Source organism: Aethalodelphis obliquidens, unplaced genomic scaffold (assembly GCF_003676395.1).
Source record: "Aethalodelphis obliquidens isolate GAN/ISIS:26980383/991018 unplaced genomic scaffold, ASM367639v1 scaffold30, whole genome shotgun sequence".
Classification (NCBI taxonomy): domain Eukaryota; kingdom Metazoa; phylum Chordata; class Mammalia; order Artiodactyla; family Delphinidae; genus Aethalodelphis; species Aethalodelphis obliquidens.
Genome location: NW_020837974.1, coordinates 13,347,186 through 13,360,207, shown reverse-complemented (window position 1 = coordinate 13,360,207; position 13,022 = coordinate 13,347,186). Strand labels below are relative to the sequence as shown.

The window sequence follows — 13,022 nt, the reverse complement described above, 5'->3', positions numbered from 1 at the left end:
CTCAATGTTTCTAAAATGGAACTTCTCGAATTCCCACCTACAGACCTTCTTCTCTGCCAGTGTTCTCTAAGTGAATCCACCCGGTTCCTCAGAAATCGGGGAGCTACCCCACACTCCCCTCTCATTCATTCCTCATGTTCAATCATCCACCAGCTCCTGTTCATCATGTCTCCTGAATGGTGCCCAGATCCATCCCTTCCTCTCCATGCCTGCTTTGGGTATGTATACACACTCTTCTCAAATCCACTCTCTCTTGGTTTTTCTCTTATTCTGGGTCCCTTCTTCTCAGTTTCCTTTCCAGCCACTCCTTCCACACCTTAAATGTTGCTTTTTTTCTGGACTTCTGTCTTATCGCCTCTTCTCATTTCTCTATGCAGCCTGTTGCCTCTGGCAACTTCAAATATGATCTAGGTACCAAAGACGCTCAAGTCTATCTCAAGCTTTGTCCTCTACGCTTAGCTTCATCTCCACACAACCAACTGCCTACTGGATGAACTGCGCAGTGTCAGGAACTTCAGACTGACCGCATCTCAAACAGAAAGCATCATCTTCTGCCTTCTCCCAGGCATCCTCCAACGGTGCTTCTCATCTCAGAGAACAGCAGCTCCCAATTGTTCAAGCTAGTGACTTGAGAGTCAGCCTTGACCCCTGCTTCCCTTCATCCCCTCTGTACACTCAATCCTCAGATCCTGTCTATTCTGCCTTCTGAATTTGTCCATTTCTCTCCCACTGCCCCAACCATAGTCCAGGCTCTCTCACTGCCCCTCCTCTGAGTCCATCCAGCTTTATCATCCATTCTCCACACGGCAGTCATAATGGTCCTCTTATTAAAAAAAAAAAAATTCTGATAACCTCGCTCCCCTTAGATGCCTCCAGAGGATCTGGGTTATGGGTAAAACATGGGACTATGTGTAGATACACAAACACACACAGATATATGTCTCTTATATCGCATATGTCTTTTTTTTTTTCTTTCAAAATGTCCACAGTGGTCCTTAAGAGAAAGCCAAATTCTTGTTTACAAGTCTTGCATAATCTAACGCCACTAGATTGCTGCCACTACATCTAACATATTTCCCTCTCCCTTTACCTGCTCCAGCCACCTGGAACGCCTCACAGTTCCCAGAATATATTTCCTTCCCAGAATTCCAAACGTTTGCACATGCTTTTCTCTCTGCCTGAAATATCCTTTTTCTTTTTAAGACCAGTCTATTGAGGCATGATTGACATTAAAAAGCTGCACATATTTAACGTATACAACTTGAGTTTGGAGATAAATATACCCCTGGGAAACCATCACCACAATCTATGCTATAAACATACACATCACTTCCAAACGTTTCCTCCTCCACTCTTTACTTATTATTACTGTGCACCTTAAACTTACACAGTGATGTACGTCAATTATATCTCAACAGATAAACAAACAACAAACAAACCTGTTTTGAAAAGAACACAACATAAGATCTACCGTCTTAGCAACATTTTAAGTATGCAATGCATTGTTGACTATAAGTACTATGCTGTCTAACAGATCTCTACAACTTAATCATCTCATACGACCAAAACTGCCTGGAATATTCTTTTACTCTTACACTCCACTTCCACACCTTCTCGGCCTATCTAAATTCAACATATTTTTCAAGTCTTCAACATCGTCTCCTTAGGGAGGCGCTTCCCAACTCCCTAGAGTAGCATATATTCCCCTGTTACCTTCTCCTCTATTCTCCCCTTGTCCTATCTTTTCACACTCATCCCATTGGTAATTACTTATTAAATGAATGGTTTTTCTGCCTGACTATAAACTTCATGGAGATAGGGACCGTGTCTGTCTACCGTGGTCTCCCTAGCAAAAGCGTCTGCTAGAGCAGAGGAGGCTCCCCGTTACATCCAGAAGCATTCATCTGAACTGTTGGCCACCTGAAATAGATGCATCCAGATTAAAGACCAGTCGGTGAAATCCCAAAGCCTATTCTATCTACACGAGACCAGGGACTTTCGCTCTGAATTTTATCACAGGTATACTCTAACCCTGCGCTATGAAGACCTTCCCATAGCCAGAGATGACCAACGCCAGTAGGGAAGGAAGAACCAAAGACTCATACAGTCTAAGGACTAGGAAAACGAGACAGAACTGATGGTTTGGTCACCTCCAGGAGTGACCGTTATCCAAATCACAACATCCAATAGATAGAGCAGACTTAAGCCCAAGAGTTCCAAATGGAAGACAAAGGGCACAAGAGGCTTCTGGACATTGGGGATTTTGATGTCAAGGGTCTGATAGAGGGCAGGGAGGAGCCTTCATGGTTAAAATGGATGCTGGGTGATGAGTCCCAAAGCCCATGGACAGAGGAGTGGCTGGGGTGGGGATCAGAGCATCAGTCAACAGCACTTGTCAGAGCTGTTTCATGTTTCTACTTGGGCTGAGTTATCCATCTTCACTCTCAGACATCAGTACTCCTGATTCTTGAACTTTCAGAGTCAGACCAGGACTGTATATGCCATCAGCCCCCCTGATTATGAGGCCTTTGGACTTACACTGAATTATACCACCAGCTTGTCAGAGACAAGACACAAGATCGGGAGCAAAAAAAAAAAAAAAAGAAAAAAAAAGAACAAGAGATGGGGCAAAGAGTGGGAGAGGGAGATTCCATGTTCATCTGGAGCCCTGGGACTTAGGCCACCCCAGACAGCCCATAATTTCTAAGCCCTTTGAAGGAGGCAGTCCTTCAAATGCTGGTCTCGACAATATTTTCAACAACAATGTACACACATAGGAATTCTGCCTTTTATTCAGTTCTTGAGATTCATGGTGAGCTAAGACCTCTTCTGGTGGCTTGAGGATCTGACAGCATCTTTCTATCGCCTTCCTTTCAGATTAGCTGCCAGACAGGATTCCGTAGTGGTGTATGTCACGCTCTTATATGAGAGCTCAGAATAAGACAGTGCCTCTTCTTCCCAAAGCAGATGGATATATTGCAGAAACCTGAAGCCATCTGATTTTATACCACTTAAAAGTAATCTATCTGGTCTTTTCTCCTCGGAGAATTTTTTTTCCTCTTACCATTTAGACATGTTACTATAACATGCCTCGTTAATGGTTTCTGATTAATGTTACTCAGAACAAGATGAAACCTTTCAATTTCCGATCTCATTTATTTTCTCAGCCCTGGAAAGCTTTTTTTTCCCCTCCACTGTATCGACTGTTTTGGTCACAGGCAAGCTTGCCTTTCATACAAACAATAGCCCTAGAGTAAACCCTACTGTTTTTATTTCCCTGAACCACAGTGAGACTTTCTATTCTTCCTGTTCTTTAACTACTGAGGATGGAATTAAAAAGTAATGAAAAATGTTAGAGAATAGTTAGATCACAGATGGACCTATTTCTTAGTCAAAGAAATTACAAAGATGTGGTCTCATATTAAAATTTCCCCACTTAACTAAAGCATAGAATTTTGTGTCATTTCTTACAGGTTATTATAGGTTAATTTATATAATGTATGTGTGTACACTTTATATAATTATATATGTGTATGTATGTGTACACATATTACATAAGCTCTGAGTTTTTTCAAGCAGCAGGGATGGCTTTCTTAATAATGTATTTTTCAAGGTGGGCCTTGAAGCATGTGGACTCTCACCCGGGCTCGTTTCTGAGAATAGATACGTGTTTGCCAGGAAGCTGGCTATGGTCGGGTGTAGATCAGGGGCTCTGAAATTTGGGTGTGTAACAGAATCATCTGGAAGGCTTATTAAAACACAGGTTGCTGGACACCACCCCAGAGTGTTAGTAAGTGTAGGATGGGGCCCGAGAACCTGCATTTGTAACAAGGGCCAGGTGACGTGGATGCGCTGGTCAGGGACCACACCTTAAGAACACAGACTACTGTGTAAATGGTGGCTACGTGGACCCTGGACCCAGGCCTTGGCCCTTAGGGTACCAACAGCAGTCAATTCCTGCTTTGAGAATCAGCAGAAAACCAAAGCTTCTGTGGAGAGTCAGCTCGTAGGTCATGGGATGACACGGTCTATGGGAAGTAAGAGGCATAAACATTCCCAAATGTCCAGCGTGGATGCCGGACGTGCCCGGGATAAGAGGCAAGTGATTGCATGAGGGTGGGATCCGAGTCCCATCCATCGGATGCTTACATAAAGACGCGTGGAGAACAGCCAGACACGGAGCTACCCCAGAGAAGACAAGTCAGAGAGCAGGCTCTGGGTCCCATCGCTCCAGCCTGCCACATGGAGATGCAGAGCGGACCTCACGGGCCCTCAGCTCATGGCACAGGGGCTGTGCTCTACTAGGCTGTGCTGCTGCAGGGCCAAGACTCACGAGCCCCTCCCCTCCTGCAGGGATCGGGTAGCCACGAAGGACTGTCACTGTCATCAACATGGAGCCTGGCAGAGCCTGGCACCCAGACCTTTGCTTTGCAAGCATGGGGAGACCAACATCCTAGCAAGTCTTAGCAGTGGGTTCCGCGGTCGCCACCTCTGTTCTCCCCAGAGCGCAGCCTGCCCTGCAATAAAATCTGGGGGCCCTCCTGTCCCCCTCCACCTGTGCCCCTGCCTCCGTAGGGACAGTGCTCCCTCATCCTGTTCTCCCCTCTGTTGGTGACGTCTGACCCTCCACTGGGTTCCTTCTCACAGCATATAGAGAAATTCAAATCTCCCTTAATAAAAGTATTAAATTATTAAAATTAATAAATTACAAAATTATTATAATTTTAATAATTGTATGCATATTATATACAAATATACATAAAATTTTATAAACTATCATAAAATTTATAAAAAATTTAAGAAGTTTAACCATCTCAGTGCAGGGCTGCCTTCAGCTCCTTCCTTTCACAAATAAGCACCTGGACAAGTTATCACCTCCCATTTCACCACCGGGCTTGTCTCCATGATGTCGCTGCTTCTGCGCATGTTGGGTCCTAATAGGCATTCAGTCATCAATCTAACAGATACCTACGGAGCCATGTGTTAAGCATGGTTCTACATGCTTGGGATGCAAAGGTGAGCCCCACAGAGATCTGCGCCCCATAAAGCTTGCAGTCTAGCTAGTAAAGGTAGAGAAATACAATACGCATAATAAATAAGTCAGTTCCCTGGCGTGCTAGAAGCGGATGAGAGCTAGGGAAAAGAGCAGCGTGAGAAGGGATGAGGAGATGGGAGCAGGGCAGAGACTGAAGTTACAGGCCAAGTTCAACATGCTGGGCCCCAATTCTTTCCTTCAATTCAATTTCAAATGGGTAAATGCCAAGTATATTTGCTACGGTAACATATTCATGGGCTTTTTAATTGCTCGGTTTTCAAAGAAATCTTATGCAAATTCCACTTAGGAAAGAACCCAGCCTGGAACCAAAAACACAGCAAGAGTTTGCAGTCTCCAAAAGGGAGTGATTTTAGGATCCAGGGAAGGTCTCCATCATCCTCTTTGCTTCTGCAGCCTGGACGTTCATTACATCATGAGGACATGAAGCCTTCCATTCCACGAAGGGGGCTCAAGTGTAGAGGAGGGGGCAGTGCAGTGTCTTAAAGGTCCTGAGCAGTTAGGGATAACGAGTGAAATCTGACACAGAGAGCAGGCTTTGACTGGAGTACTTGCACTAGGTACTGGGTACTTGCCTGGCTAGAACAAGAAGGAGATTCCAGCAGCGGAAGGAGGAAGAAATTCAATAAACTTAAACCTTACAGTCGTGTCCTGAGTCGTTTCCAACAAGCCTACTTCCCAGGGGCTCAGGAATGCACAAGCTCAGGACAGGGAGCAGTGGGGACACAGAGTCCCCAGCTGGGCATCATCCCCCAGGACCCCCCTCTTTGCAGTATGGAGGAGGACGTACCAGTTAAGCGGTTACCAGGTGTCCCCCAACCACACCCCTCATTCGGGTTCATTCACTAAAGTGAAGAGGTTGGAATGCATCAATTTGTCCAACTTTTTTGTTTACGGTGAACTTCATCTTTCAAACAGAATCTTAAGCAATACCCAGCGTCTGAGATATCCAGCAGTGGAGCGGATCTGAATGGGGGGCCAGCAAGAGGCCCATTCTGTGTCTTCTTCCTCTCCCCACTCCCATTACCCTCCTTAGAAGCATTTCTGAGAAATGGGAGAGTCCCACAGAACATGGTCCTTCTCTCCTCTGGCATCTTATGATTCTATGATGTACATGAATTGTCAAACTATGTAGCATGTAAATTCTAATTTAAGGAGATGATTTAATTTTAAGAAAAATTTAAGGAGAGAGTGAAACTGGATGGGAGTGGGGACCAAATTCTCTAGCTAATGTCCAGATTGGGTCGCCCAGGCATGAACAAATTGTTCAACCTTTCGAGGGGCGAAGGCCAGGTCTCCCCCAGTCTGAGGAGGGGTGACAACCCTGCTGGAACATCTTTAGGAACAGAAGTGGGGTGAAGGATTCTGTCATTCACCAGCTAAAGAAGCTTCAAATACACAGCAAAAATGACCAGGCAGTTCTACTCACAAACACAAACAGACTAAGAGGAAAGGATGTCATGACACAAACCTTGATTCCAAGTTCGATATTTTCTCCTCCATACACATCCATCCCAGGGTCCAGAAGACCAATTTCACCAAAGAACTTCCTGTTGACCACAAACGAGCAGCCAATCATGGCTGGCGTTCTGCGGGAGGGAGAAAGAGGCAACAGTCATGTGATACGTACACGCGAATATCACTCAGCCGCGAGGAAAGGAAATCCTGACATTTGCAACAACACAGATGGACCTTGAGGGCGTTATGCTGAGTGGAACAAGTCAGAGAAAGACAAATACTGTAGAACTCTCTTATATGTGGAATCTAAAAAAGTCAAATCATAGAAACAGAGAGTAGATTGGTGGTTACCAAAGGCTGGGGGGTGGAGGAATTGGGGAGATGTTGGTCAAAGGGTCTAAAGTTGCAGTTAGAAGATAAACAAGTTCTGGGGATCTAATGCACAGCACTGTGCTTATCGTTGAGAATACTGGACTTGGGGTTTCCCTGGTGGCGCAGTGGTTGGGAGTCCGCCTGTCCACGCAGGGGACACAGGTTTGACCCCTGGTCCCGGAGGATCGCACATGCCACGGAGCGGCTGGGCCTGTGCGCCACAACTGCTGGGGCTGCGTTCTGGAGCCCGTGAGCCACAGCTACTGAAGCCCGTGTGCCTGGAGCCCGTGCAACGGGAGAGGCCACCGCCGTGAGAGACCTGCGCACTGCAATGAAGAGAAGCCCCCGCTCGTCTCAACTAGAGAAAGCCCGTGCGCAGCAACGAAGACCCAATGCAGCCAAAAATAAATAAATTAATAAATAAATTTATTAAAAAAAGTAAAAAGAATACTGGACTTCCCTGGTGGTCCAGTGGGTAAGCCTCCGCACTCCCAATGCAGGGGGCCTGGGTTTGCGGAACTAGATCCCACATACATGCCACAACTAAGAGCCTTCATGCCGCAACTAAAAGATCCTCTGTGCCACAACTATGACCCCATGCAGCCTAAATAAATAAAATATTAAAAAAAATACAGTATTTATATACTTCAAAGTTGCCAAGAGAGTAGATCTTAAATATTCTCATCACAAAAAGAAATGATAATTATGTGACCTGTTAGGGGCGTTAGCTAATGCCACAGTGGTTATCTTATTGCAATACAGAGATCAAGTCAACATGCTGTATACTTTAAACTTACACAGTGTTATGTGTCAATTGTATCTCACTTGAAGGAGGGGGAGGAGAAGAAGCCGCCTCTAAGGCATTTTACTGGTGCCGTAGGGGGTAAAGAAACACACGACATACTTCCTGCGTTCAAGCAACTAAGTTATTATTATTACTATGATTATCGCAGCCATTTATCGAGTCATTACTACAACTCAAGCATAAAGGCAAAGCACATTTCACACACTCTCTCACTTAAAAACATCCATGGTCGTGTGAAGGAGGTAGGACCTCTCCAGCCGAAGCCCGCGGAGAGCTCGCGACCTGGCACGAATCATAGAGTAGAGGTCAGGACCCAGCCAACTGCAAAGCCCTTCATTTTAGCCTTTCTGCTTCACTGCACTCTTCAGAAATGGCTTCGTGAAGGAGCCGGCAAACGCCCAGACTGCCAAACGCCAGAAATGCTGTTCAGATGCTTTCCCGGGCGAAACAGACGTCTCATGCGGGAGGCCCCGTGAAACTCCACTGGGGCCGCCGGGAAGCTCTCCGGTGGGAGGCTCCTGAGCTGAACTGTAGACCTCAACGTTCGATCCTCGTCCGCTCCTCCAGATCCCGAGCTTGACTTTGACCTTAACGTCCAGATTTTTGACCCCTCTCGGTGCCCACGTGGTGCGGCAGCAGTGGGACTCACTGGAAAGGTGAGTGTTCAGAGTTGAACGGACCTAGTTTGATGAACATGGGTGCTGCCATGGGAACGTGTACTTGTGTGAAGTTAATGGACCCTCCTGGATCCCAGTTAACTCTCTGTGGAGTATCGCTGTGAAAAGATATGCAATGAGCTCAGTGCAGAGAGCAGGGGCTCAGTAAACAAGGCTCCTCTGCCCTCCGCGTTTCTCCAGGAAGCTCACACCAATCCCACCTATGGACACAGGACACTGCCCTCTACTGGGGCAGCTGTACCAGTTACGCCAGGACGGCAACCACTTCACCGTCAGTCATTTCCTGCAGCCTTTGGTCCTTCTGAGAGAAGCAGCTGACCCCTTGCTTGCAAAAGCGCTATGTGAACCCAACTCTTATCTCAGTTAACTGAACCAGGAGTTAGCACAGATCCCAAACGGGGTCAATCAGATTATGTTTTTCCCGAAACTTGGGATCGAGACAGTGCTGGGAGCTAGAACTAGATGGTCTCATCCATCTGTAGGGCTCAGGCTGCCATCTGGGGGCAGCTCCGGTGGTCCCTGTACAAGGATGGCTGAGCAGAGGGAGGCAGATGCACTGTGGAGGTGTGAGACCACGGGATGGGGGGCGGCCTGGTGTCTTCGGCTGCCCGTCTGCTGACAGGCCTGGCTCCGCTCTCTGCCCCGGGTCATGTGCGAGCCCCCTGGGTCTTAGCGATCTGTCCTCCTTTGATTTATTTATTTTAAATTTTATTTATTTTTGGCTGCGTTGGGTCTTCGTTGCTGCGTGTGGGCTTTCTCTAGTTGCGGCGAGCGGGGGCTACCCTTCGTTGGGGTGCGCAGGCTTCTCATTGTGGTGGTTTCTCTTGTTGCGAAGCACGGGCTCCAGGCGCGCAGGCTTCAGTAGTTGTGGCACAGCGGGCTCAGCAGTTGTGGCTCAAGGGCTCCAGAGCGCAGGCTCAGTAGTTGTGGCACCATGGGCCCAGTTGCTCCGGGGCATGTGGGACCCTCCTGGACCAGGCCTCGAACCCGTGTCCCCTGCATTGGTAGGCAGATTCCCAACCACTGTGCCACCAGGGAAGCCCGATCTGTCCTCCTTGACTTAACCCGTATTAGACAGGTTTCTGTTCTTATGACACGTGCCATCTCCCCCACCCTCTCCTTATGATCCGGGGGAGGGTGCATGTTTTATCACACAGCCAGAAGAGGCAAACTTCAGGGAAGATTCACTCTGGGAGAGTTATAAGCCGGGGTCACTCGAGTGATGGAGAAATGCCAGTGACGTGTGTGCTTGGAGACGGGACATGTGGTCCTGGGAGGGCGGGAGTCTGCAGAGAAGGGGGAACGGGAGCCAGTGCTGGTGTCACCTCAGTTTTCTAGAGAGCCATTGCTGAGCACATCAAGAAATTCTGAGAAGTCAGAACAGTCTCTCCAACCCCTAAACTCAAGGTCTGAAAATTCCCAATGCTAACACGCATGCGTAATAAGATCCTGCTCTAAGACGCTGTGTTTTCTAACCCCTCGAGGGCAAGCAGGGCAGTCAGAATCACAGGGCACAGCAGTCAACAAACACTCTCGAAGGGGTGGCTCTGGGCACAGCCCCATGGCTGAAAAGCATGTTTCTCTGAGATTGGTTCAGGATCCACCTACAACAGCATCACCCGGAGGGCTCCTTAGAAAATGCAGCTTCCTGGGTGCAGCCCAGACCATGGAACCAGACTTACAGAGACGGGACTTAGGAATTTGTGTTTGTACCAGCAGAAGCAGCCTGTAGAGCCATCTCCCTCTTGAACTGCCAGGTCTCCAAGAGCAGAGAAGTTATCCCCCTAAGTTCTCGTTGTATTCCCAGGAGTGAGTGCCTTGTTGACACAGAGCTAGATACTATTGAGTGAATGAATGAGTGTAACAGATCTGGTGACTGCCCCTGGTGGGGAAGGGCCCTGTGATGCCCCAGGGACAAACTAGCTGACCTGAACCAGAAGCCAAGGGCAGCAGGACAGTGTGCGTTCGCTAGGGGAGGGAGGGAGGGATGAACAAAGAAGGAGGGAAGGAGAGGGAGAGAAGGAGGGAAGGATTCAAGGCACAGGACTTTCACTGTCAAGGACACAGGCCGCTTCTTCCTTCCCGATACCTCTCAGATCGCCCTTTAGGAAACATCTTTCGCCATCACGCAGCCTGATCTCTTCATGTAACTGGCTTTATCCGGATGACATCGTTTGGTTGCGGTGGCGAGGAGAGATGGATTCACAGTATGAGTCACCCTGGGTCCTCTACCTGCTGCTCACAGCTGTATTCAGCGTATTCCAGCAGGTCCCACAGCAGAAGCCCTAGGATTCCCCACGAAAGGACGGTGAGGTCCCCTAGTGCCTCCTCAGTGAAGTTAGGCCACAGCAGCCACCCAGCTGTCACGAGGCCCCACAAAGAGGTCACAGACAAGCAGGCTGCTGTCTGCATCCTGGCGGGCTGTCAGAACCCAAAGATCAAGGGCAGGAGGCTGGTCCTCACGCAACGAAGATGTGGAATGAGCATGTGATCATTACTGCTGTTGGTGGCATGTGGAAAGGTCCCCTAAAGGCCACGGTCAAACACCTGCCACCGTGTCAAGAGGGTGCCTGGGCGCTGGTACCCATCTTGGCACTCTAATGAGGCCAAGCTTGACAGGGATGGTGCAGAGGAGGGGCTGGAAGCAGCCTGGGAGACCAGCCCCGAGGAGACGGCTTCCCTGCTAACCCAAGAACCCAGTCTTGCAAACAGCAGGGCTCTGAGGCTGCCCCACTGTGCTGGGAGCGGGGCAAGGTTCAAGCAGGTGACTGATGTATCCCTGGTCGATGTGGAGACTAAATAATTAAAAGGCGTATCCTCACCCCTGGCTGGGCCAGCGAGGGTTGCTGGATGACTGCTCTGAATTCTGGACTGATGATGGACAGCTGTCCTCACTGCTCGGGAGAAGCAGGTCTCCCACAGAAAGCCTCCACCTGGCCTATCTGGGACCCACTGCACTGGTGGCGTGGTTAGCCAGACCCGTCCTTACAGGCAGAACCAAGAGCCCACCGGGGCCCCACTTCCCCTCCAAGGTTTCATCCTCACCTGCCCATCAAACCACAGCTGATGGTACTTCGGGGTCACGAGCTCCTGGAGCGTGAGCCTACAGCCTCGTTCTTCAAACTCCACTGCGATTACCACCATCAGCACAAACATTTCAGTTCGAAATCATTCAAAAAGGATAATCATATTAAGGGATCTGCCAAAGTCTAATAGCTCCATTACGGAGGAGAAGAACGGAAATTAAAAATAATCGCTTTTATTGTTGCTGTTCCAGAGAATGTAGGCAACATACACGACGGTTCCAGCTGAGAGAGAGGGGAAAGGGAGGGAGAGACAGGAGAGGACAGGGCGGCAGGCCCAGGAATTTCCACCCGGATATGCAGAGCTTTGTCAATGTCACTGCTTCCTCTCCTCGTTGGTGACAAAGGGCCCACCTGTGTTCTAGATGTGTCCACCCTCAAAACCCTTCACTGGCTCCCTACTCTCTCCTGAGTTAAATAAAGTTCTTAGCATGCCTGCCCATGGCTTGACCACACTGGGCAATTCATTGTTCGGGAAACGTGTCCCAACCTATGTCTGGACGTCCTTCTCCAGAAATGTCCTCCACAGGACCACCTCCGTCTGCCCAAATCCTAACCACCTCTCAAAACATATTTATCTTTTCTGTTGCAAAAAACAAAGATATATGCCTTACAGAAAATATACCTTGACAAAAATAAGAAAACAATAAATTCATCTGTGCTCTCTGGCCATAAGCTCTCAACTCTGTCATCCAGCCCCTATCGTTCCAGTTCACCTCCTCAAGTTCACCGGATCCACCCCACTGGGACCTGCAGTCCACTGGCGCTGCCACCTTGACCGTGGAACCCCTTCTCTTGTGTTTTTCCCACCCCCCAAGCTCAAAGCCATGGTTGCTTATTGTAAGAGCGCCCCGGCTTCCCCATTCCCACTTTGCTTTGTTGGCAGAACCCTGATGCTGGTAAGTGCAACTCTGATTTGGCTTTAAATTCAGGGCTGTGTGTGTCCAGTGGGTCCTCAGCGGTGTCCTACAATCCTGCTCCGGGGCCCGAGTCACTCCAGCCTGACTCTCCCAGGAGACTCTGCCCCAGCTTCTCCTTCCTCCGCAAACCTCCCACACGACCTCCTCCCTCTCAAGCAGCCACGTTCCTTCCCACTTCCCTAAGAAAGCAGCAAACAAAAGCGAACGTCCCCACCTCCCTCGTCCACCCACTTAGTGGGCCCCGTCACCCTCCTGCCTCCCTTTTGCTGTAATTGAACTGTCCGTGCTCTTAGCTGAGGCCAACCTCTCCACCCATCCTCTCTTGCTGCTCAAGGACCTCGCTTCAGCCGTCCCCCCCCCGAATACACCTGTATTAAATATCTGTTCTCATTTTCTGTATTCTTGATGCTTTGACACTCGGGGCCTTGTTGACTGGGGAGAGACTGCCCCTCCCAGGACTCGCCAATTCTTAGAGACAGCAAGAAACCAGCTGGAGAGGATGCCTCTCCTATGCAAACTAACCAGCCCAGAGCCCACACTCCCAGTCACCTCCTCTACCTGGTCTTTACACTCCAGGAAGCAACAGCCCTCTACCCTGATCATCCCAGGGCCAGGAACCAGATAACTGGAGACAGCCCCCTACACCCCAAAATG

General features: G+C 48.8%; 1 protein-coding gene across 1 annotated transcript in view; it reads right to left on the bottom strand.

Annotated features, from left to right (window-relative positions):
- The window catches only part of GALNT17 (polypeptide N-acetylgalactosaminyltransferase 17), a 447,358-nt gene that overhangs the window by 88,313 nt on the left and 346,023 nt on the right, over positions 1 to 13,022 (bottom strand). Inside the window, exon 6 of the mRNA XM_027126204.1 lies at positions 6,525 to 6,642. Coding sequence (XP_026982005.1) covers positions 6,525 to 6,642 — 118 coding nt within the window. The remainder of the gene's footprint in view (positions 1 to 6,524; positions 6,643 to 13,022) is intronic.